The following is a 21,678-nucleotide window of genomic DNA, read 5'->3' on the forward strand; positions in this document are numbered from 1 at the left end:
CCAGGCTTGCATGGAGCCAAGCAGAGAGCCCTGGTCGCTCATTCCAGAGGGTCAGCCAGAGATCCGCTCCCCGAAGGCACCTGAACTAGTCTTCTGGCTGCAACAGCCCAGCAGACTCGGTTTTTATCGCTCAGCCCTCCAATGCCTCCCATCACCGGGTATTTCAGCAGGGCCTTGTGCTGAGACCACCCCGAGTACATCTGTAAGTCAATGGAACCCTGGAGATGGGCCTGACTCCCATGATCCAGGGGCCCCAGGTCCCCGAGAATGAGGAGAGCATTTCCAGGGCATAGTGAAAGCCTGGACCTGAAGTCGAAAGGCAAAATCGGGTTGAGTATTAAGGCATCGACTTTGATGAGGGCCATGAGCCTGCAGGCAGACCCACATCAGGTGGTACTTGACTCTTCCCAGCAGACTTGCTGGAGAGCTCAGCCCCATACCACCTGCACCACCCCATTCTGTCGCCAGCCCTGCCAGCCAGTTTTCTGGTTGGAAATCACTCGGGCAACATGGGGGTAGCCTAGGGTAAACCAGGGTCAGCTGTGGTCTCCACAGCCTGGACCTGTGTCTGGATTCCCACCTCACTGTCCCCTCTCAATGGAAGACTGAAGCAATGAGAGGGCCCTCCACTGACCAGCCCAGCACGAGGCAGGGGAGCAGAGGGAGGAGGCTCTGGGCTGGCCTTGGGCTGGGGCTCTACTCGGGCCATCGCCTTGGGCTCGGGTGACCTTGAACAAGCCCCTCTGTGAAGGGTTGGGTCAGCGATGTCCCACATTGTCTCCTCATGGCTGGCCAGCACTGGGTTAGATGCTGTTCTGAGATCTGTTCCACCTCATACATCCTAAAATGAGATGCCTCTCTTCATGGGCCTGGGGGAGGACAAATGAGTTGGGCTGGACTTTTCTTTCTTTCTTTTTTTTTTTTTTTAATTCTCTCCTGAGAACATTTTTTCATTGCTTTTAGAGAAAGAGAAGGAGAGAGAGAAAGAGAAGCATCAATGTGAGGGAGAAACATCAATCATTTGCCTGCCATACACGCCCCGACTGGGAATCGAACCTACAATCTTTTGGTTTATGGGCCAATGCTTTAACCAACTGAGCCACACCGGCTAGGGCAGAGCTGGACTTTTGGTCTTTGGGTGTCCCTGAGTAGTTCCTGGGCCCTGGGGCAGGGCGGGGTGAGGTGGCGTAGGGCCCCAGCTGACTCAGCCTGGGCTTGGGGGCAGCAGCTGAAGTCCAGCCAAGCGGAAACCCTGGCCCTGCAGGCCCGCCAGAGCAGGCTTGGGGGAGAGGCCATGTCTGGCCCTCTGCTTCAGGACCAGCCCTGTGAGGCCAAGCCCAGGCGGAAGGTGAGCGCCAAGGGGCCGAGCTGGGCGGTTTGTCCCCGCAGGGGAGGCAGTCCCCAGAGCACACTGGCCTGGCTAGGGGGAGGGTCAGCACTTCAGCTGCTGCGGAGGGGAAAAGCTGAGCGCTGGCTCCCCAGAGACTGGAGGGGTGGCGGTGGCAGGTGCACCAAACAGAAAAGACGGGCCTGGGAAGCTGTCTGAGTACTCTCTGCGGGGGAACCTCGGGAGGGAGTGGGGACAGAAAGACAGAAAGCTTCCCCTGGAGGATATTCATCACACTGTATTGTTACTGTCTCTGCTCTATGAGTCAGTTTGCCTCGGTCACCGTCACATTCAGGGCCTGGGCTGGTGGGCACTCTGGTGCCGTGAAGGAGGAAGTGCAGTGAAAGCCAAAGTTGAAGCTGGGACCTGCTGAACAGCATCTTTGGCAGGGAGGGGAGAGGAAGCAAGAAGTCCCAAGCCTGGCGTGAGATGGTTGACTTCCTGACTTTGTGGCCCAAGAGCAGGAGGCCCTCTGGGCACTGAGCCAGCCTGGAGCTGTGAACCCACTGCTCTCAGGAGGGAAGAGGCAGGGCTGGTTAGCCAGGGCCTTCTTACCCTCCTCAGGGAAGGGGCAGAGGGATGGTCCTGCTCGCTTATTTCTGCGTGGCCCCAGGTCAAGAACCTAACTGCACTTCTCAGTTCTTCAGGGTGAGGAAGAAGCCAGCGGTCTGTGGAGCAGCAGCCCAGCCTGGTCACAGCCTCCAACGATGATTCTCAGGACAGCAGTCCCGCCAGCTGTGGGCTGAGCACCAGGAGGCTGGGGCTGGGTCCTGGGCTGCCACTCAAGACAGAAAACGGCACATCCTTCGATTCCTATGCAGGAATGGGGGTGATACTGGGCAGGGTTGCTCTGATGATTATTACAGAGACCACGCATGGAGTGGGGGGCTGGGGCCACACTGGAGCTGTGTGAGGGATTTGTATTTCAGAGCCTTGCTACGTGAAGTGTCCTTTTTTCACCACCAGCACGGGCTCACCTGGGGATCTGAGAAATGTGGAAATTCAGGTCCCACCCCAGGTCTCCTGAATGGAATTTTAACAAAATTCCCAGGTGATTTGAATGCACCCCCTGCCCTTCTTGAGGACATTGCCTCTTCCAAGGAGCTGCAGGTTCCACCCAGGCTACTACTGGCGGGGGCTGGGAAGCCAGCCGGGACAGGTGGGGAGGGAGCTGGAGGCACAGCACCAAGGCATGGGTAGGGCGACTAGCAGCCCTTAGAGGCATGGCGCCTCCTGCCCAGACCCAAGCAGGAGCTCCCATGCGCCAGGGAGGGCTGCAAACCCAGCCACGGCTACAAAGCAGCCAGAGCGAGGGCAGGCAGCCCGGCCCTGACCCTGGATATGGCGAAAGAGGCTGTACTCAGGAAGGCTGGGAGGGCACTTGGGACCAGGCCAGGCTGGCTAAGTGCACTGAGTGATCGCAGGCAAGGCCCCTGGGTGGCAGGAAGTGGTGAGCCAAGGGACAGGCACAGTCTAGGTGGGGGGCCGTCACTGAGCTCTCATCCCCGCTGGTTCCCGGGCCCAGACCCTCACTTGGCCGAGAGGGCTGGGCATTGCCTTCATTCCTGTCAGAGGCTGCCTGCTGCGCCCCTACCGAAGCTGGCTAACGTCAGGGCAGGGCAGAGGGTAGTGGTGTGCAGCGAACCCTCGCTCTTCAGTGTCTCCAGAACTGATAGTGACCCTCCCACACCCGAGACAGAGAACCGTGTGGCAGGGCTTAGGGGCAGTCTAACCCTTACCACCCGCAAAGCCTAGCTTCCCTTCCCTGTCCAGATACTGGGGAAGCTGGGTTTGAGGTGGCCGGTGAGGGCCTGGGAGAGGGACAGCCATTTCCTGAGAAGGGCCCAGACTGTCTCGGCCCAGGGAGCCTGGTGTGAGGGGCTGCTCCTTCTAGGGAGAGAATGGAAATGGGGGTCACGGCAGGACTTGGGAACTAGGGGCTGGCTAAGTTGGGCCCATGGGCGCAGCACCCTCCAAACTGGTGTCGGAGCCTGCAGACGAGTCCCGGGAGGAGCGGCCCTGCAGGAAGCGGATGATCTTCTCAATGGTGGCCTCCTGGTACTCGTGGGACCACCTGTGGGCACAGGGGCCGGTGGGTGGGGGGGGGCTGGGCAGAGGGAGCTGCCAGCTGCGGGGCCTGTGTGCCCACCCATCCGCCCCCTCCTCACTTGATGCCGTTGAAGGTGAGCACGGCCTGCATATCCTCGGGCAGGGCCTGGGGCTCCGGCCACTCGAAGCCGTCGATGATGGGCACGATGTTCTTGCCGCAGCTCAAAGCAGTCACGATCTCCTGCAGAAAGAAAAAAGGGAGGAGGAAGAGACCAGGGCACCAGCCAGGGACCCCCGGGTGAGGCAGACGCTGGGGGCCAACAGTGGCCTGAGGCTGGGCCTGGTGGGACGCTGAACTAAAGTCCACCTCTGACTTCTCCCGTGCCCTTTGGGGCTTAACTAAAAAATAAATATTCCATCTTTGTCCTAGGTTCTTGGCACAGAGTCCTAAAACCCATATAATCTCTAGGTGACTGGGGTGGGGGCTACCTAGGTCCTTCAGGATGGGGACTGGCTGAAGGAAAGACCAACGAGAGGGCTGGAACTCCAGCCCCCACCACACACACTCTCACACCCAGGGAAGGGAGAAGGGCTGGAGACGAGGCCGGTCACCAGTGGCCAACGACTTAATCATGCCCACGAAAATGAAACCTCCACAGAGAACCTTAAAAGGGGGTGGTTGGTGAACACATCTAGATGCTGGGGGAGCGGCCTGGACACAGGCACGGAGCCCCCACCCCCATCCCCGGCCCTTGTGTCCTTTATGTACCAGGTCTGGCACAAATAACACCCCTCCTTTATTACAAACCCATAAGCATGTAACTCTGTAACAACAATATCACACTCAAGCACACACACCATACAACATTTTAGATGAAATGTTCAAACTAAAACCATAAATTATTACACCCATATTATTACCCCACTAACCACACTCAGGCAGGTGCTACTTCTGCTGGACCCTGTGTGTGTGTGTGTGTGTGTGTGTGTGTGTGTGTGTGTGTAGTGCTTTCCTGAGTTCTGCACGTCACTTTAGCAAATGACTGAACCTGGGCAGGGCGGAGGGTCATGGGAACCCCTGAATCTGTAGCCGAGTCAGAGAGAAGTGAGGGTAGCCTGGGAACCCAGGACTTTCAACTGGTACCTTGCAGTAAGGGCAGGTGTGGGGACACGGGCCCTTCCGCCTGCGGAGCCTGACACCTGCCCTGCGTGGCTAGCATCGGAACTGAATTGAACTGAACTGTGGGACGCCCCACCAGTGCTGGTGAACTGGAGAACTGGTTGTTGGTGTGGGGAAGAGCCCAGACAGTTGGTGTCAGCAGGAAAGCATCACACCCCCTGCATCCAGACTGGTCCACCGTGAGCCCTACCAGCCGCACTCTGACTTATTTTCAAACCCACCCACTTTTCTCCACCTCCACCCACCACTCTCCTGCCCCAACCGTCCATCCCCCTGGTCTGTATCCTCCACCAGGTCTCTTCTCACCCACTGCTCGCCCCTCTAATTTGTTCTCCTCATTGCCCCTTCACCCAGCTACTCTGCAAAATGAGAATGTGATTATGTCATTCACTACTTAAAACTGTTCAAGACTTTACATGTCTCTTAGAATCAAGTTCAAACTCCTTAGTGTGGGCTGAGGGTCCTGTGTAGTTAGCCACAGTTCACTTCTCAAACTGCACGTCTGCACTGTGCCCCCAGCCTCACAGACCTTGCAGCCCCTTAGTTTTGCCCCCCTTCCCTCCCTGCATAGGGCCTTTGCACATGCTGTTCCCTGTCTGGAACACTCTTCCCTTCCCCTTTACCTGGCTAATACCTACTCATTTTTCCGATCTGCACCATCAGCCTTTCCCAGGGAAGGCTTCTCTCTCTTCCCTGGCCAGGTCAGATCCCCTGCTATAGGCCCTCATAGCCTCTGCAGCACATGCTACAGTTGCAAACTTACATTCATTAATGACTAATTTTTTAAATACCTGCCTTCCCCACCAGACAAAAGGGCAGGGATTATGTCTGGTTTTCACTCACCTTACATCTCAGCACCCTTAATGAAGCCATGCCCACGGTCAGCCCTTGCTGAATACTTAATGGGTGGCCGGATGTACCAGTGAATGAGAACACGGCACAGCAGTTAGCGGTGCACACTGGGATCGTCAGAGCTGGGTTCCCATCGAGTCTCTGACACAGGCTTTGTGATCTGAGGCAAAAACAACTGGCTCTCAGAGCCTCTGTCTTCTCATGTGGAAAGCAGAGTGAGCGGTAGTCACCGTCTCATAGGACCGCTGAGGGGAACAGCTGCGATACCCCGTGGCAAGCACTGTGAGCTGCACTTCGTGCATGGGGCATGCTTGGTAGCTAGTAAGTGCTGTTATTTCCTCCTCTGTAGAGCGAGGTTCATGAGCCAGCCTCAAAGGGTTGTGCTGAGGATATTGCTTACTATTAATGGGTGCTCTGGCAAATGCTTATTGAACGTTTTTTTTCCTTTCAAGAGGGAATCACAGGGATTGGATTTTCCTGAGTGCAGTTCACTGTGGTTTTCCATATTGATCACCCTCTAAATGTGGCTTCGGGGAAAGGAGTTTTAAAACCAAAAGCAATTAAGCACTAAAAACAACCAAGGAAGGATGATGGAGCCTTTGGGACTGGCCCAAGGCAAAGGCTCCCCTCTCCCAGCCTGCCTCCTCTCTCCTTGCAGTCTACTGGGACTACCCGGGGGGGAGGGGTGGGCAGGGGGGGTTGCTGAGACCCTTGAGCACAGCCTTCCTGGGGAAAGTACCGCCTAACTTCAACCTTGCTTGACTTCTGGGGAACCTCTCTATTTTACAGATGAGAAGGAAGAGGCCCAGAGAGGGGAGGGGCTTGCTCCCAAGTCACACACACTGCCGGCCAAGGAGGTGACCAGCTCTGACTCATGCCTTCAGATTCTAGGGCCTGGGTTATTTCAGCCAAGCCCTCTGCCTCTCTGCTGAGAATCTGGATGAACCCTGATCCTGCAGCAATTTATTGGAAAACTTTTAGACACTTGCTTCATCCAGAACTACACAGAACCAAAGATGGCACGCTGCTCGTCGCACAGATTCAGAGGCTGGCCAAAAAAAGGGAAAAGTGGCTTATTCAAGATTGCTCAGCTGGTGGAAAATAACTGGATTAGAGTCAAGTTTCCTGACCTGGTAAATCTAGTAGATACCGATGGTTTTCCCAGTCTTCTCAGCTTCATCAGAATCATTCATCTGTTCCACCATTGATCCAATCATTCTGCAGAATATTCACGAGCCTACTTGGTACCGTGCGTGGTTTTAGGCATCAGGGACGCAGTGTGAATAAGGCAAGGTCTGGGCTGTCACGGACACTTCTGTCTCTCAGAAGACCACCTGCCACCCACTCTGGGTCTTCACGCGTGGTCCTGCAGGCTGAAGGATCAGCACTCCCTCCTCAAAACACGCCCAGTACTCAGGCCCTAAAACTCCACCTCTGGAGCTGGAGCCTCTTTCCCACTGTCAAGCGGAACGGCACTGTCGTGTGTGGAGCCTTCTCCCTGAAGCCCCCTGGTGTGGCATCGCTGCCCCCACGGGGCCCTGTGTCTCGGTGCTGTGAGCACAGGCCTTTTCTCTGCCTGTGGGCACTCCGAAACCTCGTCCCATAGTTCTTATCCAGCCAGTGTTGTGCTGATAAATGTTTAGCTCACTATCCAGGGAGAGAAAAACAACAAAACCCACCAACCAAACCAACCAACCCCTGGTTTAGCAGTGTTTACTGATTTCCTTAGTGTGAATGCTGCCTCCATGGCTGACTTTAAGCTGCCAGCATAACATCCCTGAACGTGGAGTTGAGAACAAATGCAGACAATCATCTCTGGTGAACCCAGCCCTGCTCCGCCACCTCCCACACCCCCTCAGATCTGTGCATGGAACACTGGTCTGGGAAAGAGCATGAGCTTGGGAGTCAGAAAGATGGAGCTCATGGCCCAGCTTTTCTGATCTCTACACCTGTGTGCCTGTGGCAAAAATTATCCCACTTCTCTGAGCCTCAGTTTCTTCATCTGTGAGATGGAGAAAGCAACACCAGTGAGGCATGCGGGGTTTTGGCACCTTTCTCATTCCTACTTTTGATCTTTGCTCATGCTGTTCCCCTGCCAGGGATGCCTCGCTTCCACTTACCTAAATTCTTGAGACCCTTCTCAAGTCCCGCCTCTTCCATGAAGACTTCCCTGATTGCACCTGCCCTTAATGTTTTCTCCCTTCTCCACACTCTTATGCTAAGTAAGAGGTTCACTTAGCCAGCTCAGCAGTGACACCAACTTACCTGTTATCTTGTTATTCTGGGCATAGTCTTGTCTCCTTAGCTGCTTTAGGACAAGGGCCCCATCTCAGGTGACTACTGCATCCCTCAGCCATGGCCCCAATTGCTATTCATTGATTAGTAATTAATAACCTGCAGATGTGATGTGGCTCCATCCATCCATCTGTCCTACAAGTATTCAGTAAGTTTCTACCATGTGTCAGGCAGGCTTTGCGGATACAATGGTGTGTTAAACAGTACTTATAAAAATTATATTAATAACAGTAATTGCTACCATTATAGAACACTTGCTATAGAGCCGGGAATTCTGCTAAGCCCTTCACAAGTTTTAGCTCTTTTAATCCTTATAACAATGTCCTAGGGAAATAGGCACTATAATTATCCACTTCACAGTAATGAACATGAAGCTCATTGGGATGAGGTAATGTGCTCAAGGCCAGAGCCAGGATTCAAACTGGTAGATTTGTGTTTTTCCTGCTTCCACTGTGCTGGCCCCTGTGCTCCCTGCCCCCCTTCCCACTTGGAGGTTATTTTTCAAAATATTTCCATCTCTCTCCCTCCCTCACAACAATCCTGCAAGGCCAATAAAACAGTAAAATTATCCCCACTTTGTAGAGGAGAGAAATGGGCTTAGAGAGCCTAAGTGCCCAGCTGGGTCCTATTGCCCTCGGAGCTGTGACTCCCGACTTCCCGCTGGGCTGTGGAGGTTGCTGGGGGGTGGGGGGCGGTGCAGAGGACAAGGCACAGGAGGAGAACCCTGCCCCCTGGACCTCAGGCCCACGCAGGGCCCACGGAGGCCAGCACCCACCTTGTGCACCCAGTCCTTGCAGTCATGGTCCTGCATGCACTTGTCCAGTGCCCCGGCAGACAGCACCAGCACGAAGTTGCGGGCGCCCATGACACTCTGGATGAGCTTGTCCTCAAACTTGCCCGCTTCCAGTTTCTCCACATCGATGAAGACACTGAAGCCGTGCAGCTGCAGGTGCACCTTCAGGAGGCTGTGAAGAGGTCTGTGTCACTGCCCTGGCCTCGCCCCAAGGTCGAGACTGCCTGCCGGCCCACTCCCCCTCACCTGGCCAGCTGGGAGCCTGAGTTCCGGCGGTAGCTGATGAAGACATCCGGAATGTCCCCACTTGGCTTGCAGATGGTGCAGGGCAGTGGGGAGTGTAGCATTTCTGAGGGGGACAAGAGGCAGCTTGGTGAGGGTGGCCCTTCCCCATCACTCACATTGAGGTACATCATCCCTTGCCCACCCTGCCTTCTCAGCCCAGCCCAGTCCAGCCCAGTCCAGCCCAGGCAGGATGCCTTGCTCCAAAAAGTGTTGCTGAGGTGGAAAGATGGATATCTACAGGGAGAAAGGCTGCTAACTCTTGGTGAGTTCCTCTCAGAAGACAGTCATTATGTTTTAGGAACATTGAAATACATCTCCACCCTAAAAGACAAAAAGGAAGGAAAGAAGGAAAAGAAAGAGGAAGGAAGGAAGGAAGGAAGGAAGGAAGGAAGGAAGGAAGGAAGGAAGGAAGGAAGGAAGGAAAAGACATGTCCAGCCCTGGCTTCTCTCTGGCTCCAGACCTACACAGCCAGCTGCCCACAGGCACTCTGAACCCCACACGTCCTAAATCCTCCCATGGACCCTTCCTCCTAGTTTCCCACTGAAGTCAGAAACCTGGGCGCTAGCCTCAACTCCTGCTTGTTATTCATCCATTCATCCGTTCACCCACTCGTCCATTCAACAATATCTACTAAGCACTCAGTGTGTGCATTGGGGATACAGCAGTGAACATAAACAAACCCTGCCTCATGGTGCCGATGTTCAGTGTTCTGGCCCAGGCACCGTGCTTTGCAGATTCTTCCTGCTAAATAACCAGACTCCAGCCTCAGGGCCTTCCCTGGGTCTAGTCCCCCAGCTCCAGCCTCCTCGGTGGTCTCCCTAAGTGCACACTTGTCTGATATAATCTGCTTGCACAGCTACTGAAGGGATCTTTCTAAAATCCAAGACTGAGTATGTCATTGCCTCCACTTAAAAAAACACTCATTGCTCCCTACTCCCTGTAGAAAAAATTTGTAAACTATTTTTTTTCGGTAGGACTCTTTTTTTACAAAGTGAAATCTTAAGGTTTTCTTGGGAGTTGCGGTGTGAAAATGGCAGAAGCTGACCTGCTTTGGTTGAAGCAACAGCACGGTGCTGACGACCAGTCCCGCGTCCCTGGTAGGAGCTCGGTGAGCACTGGCTGAGTGAGTGTGTGAGTGAAAAGAGCCCGTCTTCCCGTGACACTCAGACCTGACATACACAGACAACACTCATCTCTTTATAAAGACTGGAGGGAGGGTTTCAAACCCTAATTCTGATATTTAATGGCTTTAAAAGGTTGGAGAATGTATTTAAATTCTTTAAATCTTAGCTTTGTTATCTTTAAAATTAACACCTTTGATGGAAATATTCTTTATCTTTGATTGTGATGACAGTTACCGAGTAGCAAGCATTTCCCCAAACCCTTCGCAGTGAACACTTTGAAGTTCAATTATACCTCTTTCATTCTTTAAAGTTTTAAAAAGTTGATTACAAAGTTAACACCCACCGTATCAAATGGATGTAGAGATTAATGAGATAATACCTCTTCCAAACTTAATGTCAGGACCTGACATATAGTAATTGACAATAAATGTTAGCTAAAAAGTATATTAGTAAATTAAACCAGTGAAGAGGGTTGCTGAGCCCTAGGGTTCGCTCGTGATTTCCCTAAAGTACCTCTAGAACCCATACTGTGTATGCCATTGGCTAATGGAGTAAGCCACGTGTCTCCCCACCCATGTCCTGTGTAGGAACTCTCCACGCTCGGTCTCATTCACAAGTGTATAGGCTGTTCCTTCTGCCTGCCTGCTCTTCCTGCTGCTGCCCTCCCCCACGGGCCGCCCCCCACATCCTTCACCTGGTCAGGCATCCTCTAAACGCCTAGACCTGGGGGGACAGGGTAGGCAGTGCTTCCTCTAGGCTCCCATTGGAGTCCTGGGCAGGCCTCCTATTGTGGTCACCTCCCTGTTTATATGTCTGTCTTCCTCCCACCTCTCTACCCACCCACCTCAGACTGGGAACTTCTTGGGGGCAAAGTGAAACACATTCATCTTTGCATCCTCAGAATGCCGGCTGGCAAGGAGTCTGGTTTTGAAGCCCCACCCTCTGTCTCGCCCCGCCCCTCCAGGATGGAGATGGAGCAGGCTGACCTCTAGCGGCCGTGATGATGCGCGTGCGGTGCACGCCCAGGCGGACGCCGCAGTCCTCTAGGAGCTGCTGCTCGGACACGCGGTGCAGCAGAGAGCGGTCCAGGCCGCAGCTGACCAGGCCATACGTGTACTGGCGGAAGCGTGGGTCCAGGCTGCCCAGCCAGTCAGCCAGGTTGCTGCGGTCACAGGTAGCATAGTTGGCGAAGGTCTTGAGCTCCGTGAGCTCCCTAAAGAATCTGCAAGCCAGGGCGGAAAGGACGCTTAAGTCCTGACTCAGACTGGCCAGTGGTGGCCTAGGGGATATTTAGACTGGGCGTGGCGGGGGTGGGTGATGGGGCGGCGGGCAGGGGTTCCGTACCTCTTGCGGGTGATGCCCGATTTCATGCCCAGGTCGGTTTGCAGTTCCTCTTCCGTGAGCCTCAGAAGCAGGTCGCCATCTATCTGCTGCTCCTGGGGGTGGGGTCAAGGGTAAGAAAGGAGGAAGGAAAGGGTCTCCTCCTCAGCTCTGGACCCCAAGCCCAAGATTCAAGGAGAGGGACCTGGTGAAACCAGTAGGGAAGTGGATGGGACCCACACTGGAGCCAAGAGATCCTGAAAATTGCTGAGTACTGGTTCCCCACGCCAAAAGGCCACCCTGGCACTGCGGGCGTGAGAGACAGGAGGGGGCAAGGTTGCCTTTGTGCAACGCGCCCTTAGGGTCCCCGGGGATGCGCCGGCTCTGACTCTGGGGTGGCAGCCCTGCGCCGCTATACCCGGAAAGGTTCGCAGTACTGGGAGAAGCCGATCTGCTGCAGCCACGTCTGGACCTCGGCCTCCTTCCAGCTGGGCACGCAGGGCAGGATGGGCCGCGGCACCTCCTCGCCCAGCAGGCGCAGCGCGCGCTTGGCCAGCGCTGACGTGGTGCCATTGGTGGAGTAGGAAACTAGGCGTTTCAGGCTCTGGATGGCACCGATGTCGCTGAATACCTAGCGAGGAGAGGGTGTCTTGTATCCATCAGCTTTCAGCCAACCTCCCCCAAATGTGCCCAGGCCCTCCCCTGTGACCAGCCTCTTCTCACTGCTGAAGTCGGATCATCTGCCCTAGCCCTGCCTCCATCTGATAAATCACAGAGGCCTCTGGGTTGCTCTCCCGGAAGCTCTCTCAAAGCTCTTGAGCAGGCAGGTCCTTTTCATGTCTCCCCTCTACAGTCTCCATCCATCCCGGGATAAAGTCTGAGCTCTCAGTATGCCTGGAGCAGTGCACCCCTTCCATCACCCCCAGCTCACTTCCCCTTTCACCAACCCCCACTTGTCTGACACCCACCCACGAAGGCTCTCCCACCTCTGAGCCTTGACCCATGGTGTTCCCAGACCCTCAGTTCTTCCAGCCTGTTTTTGAGAATCCTATTCATGCATTGTAATCCAAATTGATTAGCACCTCCTCCGTGCAGCCTGCTTTGATTCCCCCAACAGCTTGGCCCACACCTCCCATTAGACCTTGTACCACACTCTGAATGCCACTGTTGTTAGTTCACAATGCAGTTTCCGCTGGATGATAAGCTGAGGTCATGTCTTAGTCACCTCTGCATCCCATACCTGGCACACCGCAGGCCCCAGAGTGGGGGCTTACCATGTCTTTACTGAACTACACTCACTGGCCTTGCTGGGTAGGGGTGCCGGAGCTGGTGGTCATGGCTGCTGCCCAGATCCTATAGTTCCCTGCTCCCAACTCCCCTTTAAGGCTCTTCTCCCAAAGCAGAATGACTTGCTCTGTAAAGCCGTCCTCCGCTGGTCCAGTGCTGGGCCACAGAGAGGAGAGCCAGAAACTTCAGAACTCTGGATCTTGGAAGAGGCCTGAGAGACCCCATAACACCAAGTGTCTCCTTGATCTGAGGGGACACCCACTAAGTGTGACAGTCATCTGCAGGATGCACCCCTCTGAGCAGCCCCAGATGACAGCTGTGGTACAGACAGGATGGTTCATGGGTGTGCGCCACCCCCTGTGCACCAGCTGTCACCGAGTCCCCAAATTCCCAGAGGAGTGCAAAGTGGGGGGGGGTGACATTACAGGGATAATCTTGATCCTGTAATATTTTTAAAAATGAAAAGGCGCCCTGGCTGGCGTAGCTCAGTGAATTGAGCGCGGGCTGGGAACTAAAGTGTCCCAGGTTCGATTCCCAGCCAGGGTACATTCCTGGGTTGCAGGCCATAACCCCCAGCAACCGTACATTGATGTTTCTCTCTCTCTCTCTCTCTCTCTCTCTCTCTCTCTCTCTCCCCCCCTTCCCTCCCTAAAAATGGATGAATAAAATCTTAAAAAAAAAATGAAAAGGCAAACTTTTGATAATGTAACTCTTACTAGTGCCACATCCAGGGTAAGAACTGCTGCTATGGTCCACTCTTCCCACTTTCCAGAGGCTAAATGGGGGACATATAGGGGCACGGAGAGGGGAAGCCAGATGGCCAAGTTCACACAGCAAGTTAAAGTGGAGGGCAAAGGCTTCAAATCAGGCCCTCGGCATGGGGACCTCTGGGGACTCGGGAGGGAGCTGTCTGGCTGACACGCCGACACGCGGCTCCAAGCCTCTGTCTCCACACTCCACCTCCTTCCTGGACTCCAGACCCAGACAACAAATGGCCCACTGAGGCTCCACAGTCAGTCATCTCTCACGCATCTCACATTCAATCTCCCAGCGGAGTCACTTTCTTCTCCGCCGCCCCTCCGAACTGCCTCTCACCCAGTTCACCTTATTTCAGTGCCTGTTGCCACCATCCACTGGATTGCCTATGTCCAAAGTCAGGAGACATCCTCCGCTCCTCCGTCTCCTTCACCCAGCCACCCACCAAGTCCAACTTTAGCTCCTCAGTACCCCTGGAACCTGGGATCTGTCCACTTCTCCCAGACTCTCTGTCCTAGTCCCAACCTCCACCATCCCAACTGCACCCCTGCCACGGCCTCCTGTCTGGCCCCGTTGTCTCCAACCTCACCCTTGCCAATTCCTTTCCACACAGCACCAGGGTAATCTTTATAAAACCCAAGTGTCTTGGTCCTGCCTTTAAGGCCAATATGACTGGTCCCTCATCCTTCTTGCTCCTAACTCTTAAGTCCCAGATGAATTGGAAAGCCTTCCCAGATGCTGTCTCACCCCTGCCCCCACCACACCCGCACCCACCTTGGTCTTGCCCTGTAAACTCTTGATGGCAGCTTCGGCGCACAGATAGAAAGCCCCAATGCACTGCGCCTCCAAGCGCGAGGAATCGAGCAGCGGCACTAGGCGCTGCAGGTCGTCTGGCCCGCGGCCCTGGCTTGTGTCGCTAGCGTCCACCAGGCAGCGGGCGAAGCGGCCGGGATCTAACGAGGCCACGAGTGGCTCCACGAGCGCCAGCGTGCCGGAGCGCTCCACCTCGCGCTCCACTTCCTTGTTGGTGGCCAGCACCGCCACTGCGAGGCAGGCGTGCAACCTCAGCAGCTCGTCTTCTTTGGAGAAGGCGAGCGGGAAGAGCCACTCGGCAGCGCGCTTCTCCACCATGCGCCGCTGGGCCGCCTGGCCCCCGTGCATCGCGCAGTTGGCCAGCGCCAGCGCACAGTGGCGGAGCAGCGCCGGGTCGGTGCGGCGGCACCAGTACAGCACCGCGTCCAGGCCGCCGGCCGCCACCAGCTGCTGGCACGTCTCCTCCGAGTGCTTGAACATGTGCTCCAAAATGCCTGCCACACTCCGCGCCAGCTCTACGGGCTCACGCTCCTTTGCCAGATTCAGGATGACGCCCAGCCCGATGCGCGCCACCCGGTCCCTGCAGAGAGAAAGTGGAGGAAGAATGGTGCAGTAGCCAGGCCTGCAGTGCTTGGCTTGAACCCCGTTCACTTATACTCTGTGGGCCTCACTGGGGTCATATAGGACAAGAAGGAGAGCATTGTGCTCCCTGCCTCCCTCCTTCCTCTTGCCTGGCAGGACCAGACTTCTCGGATTATAAGGGTGCTTCCTCCTGGCCACACCCATTTCCTTCCGTATACCCTCCCCTAGAGAAGCTGCACGGGTCCTGGTTAAGATATCTAGCTCTGCCTTGGCTGGTGTGGCTCAGTGGATTGAGTGCCAGCCTGTGAACCAAAGTGTCGCTGGTTCAATTCCCAGTCAGGGCACATGTCTGGGTTGTTGGCCAGGTCCCCAGCATGGAGTGTGCGAGAGGCAACTACACATTGGTGTTTTGCTCCATGTCTTTCTTCCTCCCTTTCCCTCTCTCTAAAAATAAATAAATATAATCTTAGAAGAAAGAAAGAAAAGAAATCTAGCTCTGGAGCAGATCCCCTGAGTTCTGGTTTCAAAATATTTGCCATTTTCTAGCTGCGGGACTTTGGTTTATCTTTCTACCTTAATTTACTCATCTCAAATAGGATTTTAAAAATACCTACTCTACAGGATTGTTATGAGAATGAATGTGATGATCCCTATAAAGTGCCTGACACAGTGCCTGGCACATAGGAAAGAATGAATAAGTGATGATGTTATCATCATTTGAAGTGTCACTTGAAGCACACCACTCTTAGCCTTGCCTTCAACTTCTCTTCACTCCATGCGGTGTGGCTGGGAGTATTTATTCATTCATTCAACAGACATTTATTGAGAATCACTGTGTGCCAGGCACTGTGCTAGGGGCTGAAGTTAAACAGTGGCTAAGAGTGATTGAGCTAATATGGAGATAAACAATAAGCAAGTAAACAATGAATTAACGGGATAATAGTGACATGGCCATAATGATTGCAAAACCAGGCAATGTAATGGAGAGAGCCGGTGCAGGGATACATCTGAAGGTTAAATATCCAGAGAGTGCTCCTGCAAGGATCTGGGAGAATACAACAGGCAGAGAGAATGGCCAGGACAAAAGCCCCAAGGGCTGATGGGCTTGGTGTGTTTGATGAACAGAAAGAAGGCCAGAGATATTTGCAATGTCCAGAACGAACAAGGAAAAAGAGAAAACCAACAAAGGATTCATATATAGAATATATAAATAAATATTCTAATCCACAAGAAAAAGGTAGTACATTCAAGAGAAAATGGGCAAAGGATATAAACAAGCAATTTACAAAAAAAGGAAATCCAAGATGTTAACAAAGTGATGCTCTAAGTCTTTAGTAATTAGGGGGCAGAAATTAAAACAGCAATGACTTTACACATATTAGGCAGGCAAACCGCAGAAGCTGGGTAACAGTAACGGCTGGGGCAGTGTGGGGCCATGAACTTCCTGAAGCTCCGTGTGGGAGGTGCAGGCTGGGGCAGTCAATCTGGAGGGCAGGCTGGGGTGTGTGGGTGAGATTAAGGTGACACATGTTCTATAAGCAAGAAACTGGGGATCTTGAGTTTCTGTCCCAAAGAGATTCCAACCAAATCCACAAAGGGACATAGCCAAGGCCATTCTCTGCAGTGTTATTTGTGGCGGGAGAAACTAGGCACAGTCCAGGGTCACACCTGGGAGAGTGGAGAGGTGCCCAGTCTGGAGGACTATGGAGCAGCTACAGGTAACCAAGCAGATGATAACACAGTGACATGAAAGATCCTAACACAACACTAAGTAGGGAAAAGTGAGAAACAGAATGATCTATATAACACAGCACAATCTGTGTAAATTAAAAGTATACGCACAAAACACGAACAAAGGTCTTACCAGAACACAGATAGAAAGACACACATTAAATGTATTGAATGGTTGCCTGTGGGATTAAGTGAGAAAGATGGTGGGGACATTAGTCAACAAAAGGGGAGGTTTTAGGCATAGGTGCATGAAAAGGCTTGGAGGTACCTGAGGGCTGATGTAGTTGGGGACCTGCCCGTCCCCCGCCCTCAGCCATGCTGAAGTGAAACCACTTCAAGAGGCTGAGGTGAGGGTTCAAGGGGAGAGTGAGAAAGGAGCCTGGAGGCCGTTTGAGACCTCTCACGCATTTATCTGGATGGCAATAAGGAGTCATTGAAAGGCTCCAGGAAGGGGAGTGACATGGTCACACATGGGTTTTAGGAAACTCGCTCTGGCTGCTGTGGGGAGGACAGGTCCAAGGGAGAAAACCTTTAGGCCAGCAGAGCACGCAGTAGAGATGCCACACTCCAGGAAAAGGAGAAAGTTTGCTGTCTTCCTGACCTCACAAATGATGGCCTCCACAGGTGACCAAAGGCTCAGAGACCCAGCGAACCATGGAGTCCTTGCCCAGTGAGTGCCACAACGACCACAGTGCCTGTGACTTTATGTCCACTGCAGAGCCCAGCTGAGCACAGAACATGGCATAAAGCCAGCAATGCTTTGCTGAGCTGATCACTGAGCTTCTCTGCAGTCCAAAGGAACAGGTGGGTCCTAATCATCCACCTGGATAGCTGGCACCACAGTTGCTCCTTTTCCCAATGAGAAAGCCAAAGCTTGGGCAGGGTACATGACAAGCCCAGGGTTACACAGCTGGTGAGAAGGACAGCTGGGATTTGAACTCACATTTGTCTGTCTTCAGAGTTCAAGATCCTGCCCTGGCTGGTGTGGTTCAGTGGACTGAGTGCTGGACTGTGAACCAAAGGGTCACAGTTGGATTTCCCAGTCAGGGCACCTGCCTGGGTTTTGGGCCAGGTGCCCAGTAGGGGGCACACAGAGGCAACCACACATTGATGTTTCCCTCTCTCTTTCTTTCTCCCTCCCTTCCCTCTCTAAAAATAAATAAATAAAATAAAATAAAAGATTTTATTTATTTTTAGACAGAGGAGAAGGGAGGGAGAAATAGAGAGAAACATCAATGTGCGGTAGCTGGGGCCATGGCCTGCAACCCAGGCATGTGCCCTGGCTGGGAACTGAACCTGCCATGCTTTGGTTTACAGCCTGCACTCAATCCACTGAGCTATGCCAGCCAGGGCAATAAAATCTTTTAAAAAATCCTTTGTCTGTATTTTGTGCTTCCAGAACAATCTGACTACATGCATTCTGAGAATATCAGAACCAGGATATGCTCAAGCAGTCATCTAACACAACATCCTCACTTCCTAGCGAAGGAAAGGGCTTGTTCAGGAACATCAGTTCAGAGAGAGGGCTTTATCCCGAGTCCCTCGACCCATGGCCCTCTCCTGTGCCTGTAAAAGGCACTTGCACCTTTACAGAACTTGAACTGTGTGCTTGTTGCGAGAACTATTCCTTCAGCTCCCAGTTCTTCTGCAGCCCGAGAGGCTGTGGGTCTGGGTTCAAATGCCCGCTCCAAAGGAAGGAGAAGTTGTACATAAGCACACATATTCAAGTGTGTGTGTATGTGTTTACATGTAAATGCTTGTATATGCATAGACTCTCTGAAAGGATGTATAAGAAACTTGTTTCACTAGTTTGTCACCAGGGAGGGGGTCTGGGGGAAAGAACTGTAAATACATATCTTTTTTGGACCTTTGCACTTTAAAATTTTATGAACAATAGCTTTCTGAGTTTTAAAAAAACCTGTCTCTTCCACTTATTCACTGCGTATTCTTAAAAAGCAAACAAACAAAAAACAAAAAGCTACAAAACATTTAACCTCTCTAAGTTAAACCATTTAACCTCAGTATGCTCCCCGCATGGGCTAGGCTGTGAATTCAGAGGGCCGGCAGTCAGATGGGGCCTTCACTGCATGCTGTGGGACCCAGCTCAGAGGGCCTTATCCTGATGGACTTCTCCAATAACGCGGACTCCTGGGAGGTGGGTGTGGCAACACCCTGGGGAGACGAGAGCGGCAGGACAGGGAAAGGCAAAAGGAGTGGGTGCACTGATGGAAGGAAGTACCTTCTTTAACAGAAGGTTGGTTGGTAGAAGAAGAAAAAGAGTTGATAAATACAAACTATCTGCGTGTTGCCCCCTCTTTTTTTTCCCTTCCAGACTCCCCCCTGCACAGTCTAGAAGGGCAAGGAATTTCTTTCTTTGGAAGGATTTTGATCCCCACTAGATGCCCTGGGCTCTGTCCTTGGTCCTGAAGCAATGCCAGAACTGATGCCTGAACCAGTATGTGGTTTCTTGGGACCAGGGACACTGATTGGAGTGACGCTCCTCTCAGTAATTCTGAACCACATGGGACCTGTTATTTTCAGCCTTGAAAAATATCAGCGCTATTCGCATCTTGTAGCTCCCCTCTTCCCAGGGTGCTGGCTGCTCCTGCTCCCCAGGAGTTCTAGTTTCAGCTGTCCCGCTCCACATACCAGGCCTACAGGGCACACCCACCGACAAGGGCCCACACATTCGGTGAGCTCCCACTTTGTTTGCTAGCTCTTTAAATTTATGGTCCATCCCCACCGGGGTCCCTGATGTTAGGTGAGAGATAATGATGCACTGGACAAGCAGAACCCTAACCTGGTTTCCCAATTTAAATTGTTTTGTTCGCACTTTTTTGAGAGTTGTATCATTGCCACCACCCACAAAGTCATTGTTACTTTTCAAAGTGGCTTGGAAAGCCACCCTAACCTATGACCATCACACTCGTGAAAGCTGCAGGAACTGAACGTGACCCTTCCCAAACCCTTCTAAACCTGAGGGGCCCAGGGATTCAGCATGAGACTGGAGTGTGACAGCCTGATCCTCTCTGGCATCAGAGAAGAGATGGAGTGAGAGCTGGGGGCCATCACATTTTAGGGGAAATCCCAAGAGCCAGGCAAGAGAGTGGCAGCCAGTCCTCGTCGGCCCCGAACGCTGTATCATGACTCAGTGTGGGACAGGGGCGAAGAACACATTCTGTGTCTGGTGCCAGCCTAGCTCCCCACCTCACTTTCCTCTTCCCGCACCCGTGCGTCCCAGCAGAAAACCTTCTGATCCCTATCAGCAGCTGCAGAATGAGATCATGTCTGGCCTGTTACATGCACCAAAATGAAGAAGGAGGAATCGGGAGGTGGAGTTGGGTTGGCATGAAGGGGGCAAATAACCCTTAGACTGGCGCTCATTTCAGCCTGGGGAGAGAGGGGAGAGCTCACCTCCTCCCATTTCCTGAGCATTGGGTTCTCTCCCTCTCTCAGTGGGAGGGCCATGGTATAGGAGGGAGAAGGTAGCATATAAGGGCACTGGGGTGGGCCTGTGGGGAGGAAGGCTGTGGCCTCAGGGGGGGCATTGGCAATAAGATTCCATCTCCATCCTCAGAAGCAGAGACAAACTCCTGTCCTACCAGCAGGCCATTCCTCCTCTCCCTGTCCCATTCCTCGCCTCACCAGCCCTGGGAATGAGTCCTGGCTACACCTTCAGTTCACTGTGTGAAGCTGGGCAAGTCGCTTAACTTTGTAAAACAGACACGTTGGTCCCCACCAGGGATGTGGTGCAGGGATTTGGTGAAGTGAGGAAGGGAAGGCACAGGGCAAGGCACATGGGAGACCCAGGCACCCGACCGCCCTTGCTGCCCCGCACCACGCGGCGCTCTCCCCCCACCCCCCTTCCCGGAACACTTACCGATTCTCAGCCACCAGGATCTGCTCCAGCAGGCGCGCGGCCTGCACTCGCGTCTCCAGCTTCGTCGCCTGCAGCAGCCGCAACAGCAGGTCAAGGCCGCCGTCCAGGCGGATAGCGTCGCACAGACCCTGGGCTACCTCGCGGCCTACGGCCGGCAGCAGCCAGGCCTCCTCTACCAGCTGGAAGACCTCGGCCAGGCCGGCGCCCACGGCCCGCGCACCACCCGCCTGCTTCAGCGCCGACAGCGCCTGCTGCAGCTCGGGTAGCGCGCGCTCCAGGGCACCCTGCACCTCGGTGCCCACCCCGGGCGACACCTCGCGGGGCCCGCGGCCGCCCGCGGCCCACCAGGGACCCGCGCCGCCACCCCCGTCCGGCCCCGGCACTGCTAGCCGGTCGGCTCCGGGCCGTGGGCCTGACATGGCGAAGAAGCGGCACAGCTTGTAGGCAGAAAGGAGCAGCGTCAGGACCATCGGAGCGGGGCTGCTGGGGACATCCCTGGTCTGGAGGGGCGGGGCCGAGGGAAGCGACCCGCACCCTGGGAGAGAGGGACCCAAGAGGAGGTCGGGGGGAGAAGATGCAGGAGGGAGGGATGGAGAGAAGGGTACCAGGCAAGGGCGCTGGCCAGGAGTTTGCGGAAGGGTGAGGGCAGGATCTGGGATGGAGCGGTTAGGAAAGGGGATGCAGGCCCAGACACAGGGGGATGGGCGGGAGGAGGGAGCTGGAGGCGACAGTACGGACCGGACGCCGGAGGATGTCGAGGCAGCAACCAGAACAAAGCCAGGCTCCAGCTCAGGCACTGCCCGCGTAGGTGCTCGGCAGCAACCCCGCCCCTGAGAAGCGGCAGACCCGGAGCCGACGCCCCGCCTCTGGGCCTCGCGGGGCTCCGCCCCTGCCTCCTGCGAAGACCACCCCCAAGCCTTCCCTGACACGCCCACGCCCGGGTCAGGCCTCTCCCTGGTCTCATCCCCGGGCCCTTCTGGGTGCAGGGGGGACCCTAGGGATTGGAGAGCGAGAAGACTGCCTCGGTTCCAACTGCGATGCTGGTATGGGAGGGCAAGCCGCACCGTTGAGTGTGCTCCCTCGCCTGCTAGTGGTTAAAGCGATCCTAATAACGATTCTGTACAACTCTTGAAGCCCTTTACACCTGTTTCCCAGTTAAGCCTTACAACCTGCCTATGAGGTAGGAATTAGTGTTCCCATTTAACAAAGGAACCGACTTAGACCCATAGAAAAGAGATTGCCAAAGTCACACTCCCCTCTGATTACAGAACAGAAAAAATCAGCTGGAAGCTTTGAGGTCACTTCCTCCGGGTGGTGGGAAGACTTCAGGAGTTCTGCGGACC

At 54.1% G+C, this 21,678-nt stretch overlaps 1 protein-coding gene across 3 annotated transcripts; it reads right to left on the reverse strand.

Annotated features, from left to right (window-relative positions):
• Positions 1-765: 765 nt before the first annotated feature.
• Positions 766-21,190, reverse strand: SARM1 (sterile alpha and TIR motif containing 1). 3 transcript variants are annotated; one of them, XM_045837591.1, is made up of 9 exons: positions 20,336-21,190; positions 14,104-14,722; positions 11,705-11,917; positions 11,311-11,402; positions 10,953-11,188; positions 8,803-8,905; positions 8,539-8,728; positions 3,556-3,677; positions 766-3,461 (listed from the first exon to the last, which is right to left on the reverse strand). In XM_045837591.1, the coding sequence occupies exons 1-9, from the start codon at positions 20,803-20,805 to the stop codon at positions 3,332-3,334; spliced, it is 2,175 nt and encodes a 724-aa protein (XP_045693547.1). In that variant the 5' UTR covers positions 20,806-21,190; the 3' UTR covers positions 766-3,331. The 3 variants fall into 3 exon arrangements, 2 of the variants coding, with proteins under 2 accessions (XP_045693547.1, XP_045693548.1); XR_006785482.1 differs by lacking the exon at positions 766-3,461 and adding an exon at positions 6,599-6,686 and having other exon boundaries at positions 3,597-3,677; XM_045837592.1 differs by lacking the exons at positions 766-3,461; positions 3,556-3,677 and adding an exon at positions 6,271-6,686.
• Positions 21,191-21,678: the final 488 nt, after the last annotated feature.

Source organism: Phyllostomus hastatus, unplaced genomic scaffold (genome assembly GCF_019186645.2).
Source record: "Phyllostomus hastatus isolate PE091 unplaced genomic scaffold, TTU_PhHast_1.1 phas_contig_210, whole genome shotgun sequence".
In the NCBI taxonomy this organism is placed as follows: domain Eukaryota; kingdom Metazoa; phylum Chordata; class Mammalia; order Chiroptera; family Phyllostomidae; genus Phyllostomus; species Phyllostomus hastatus.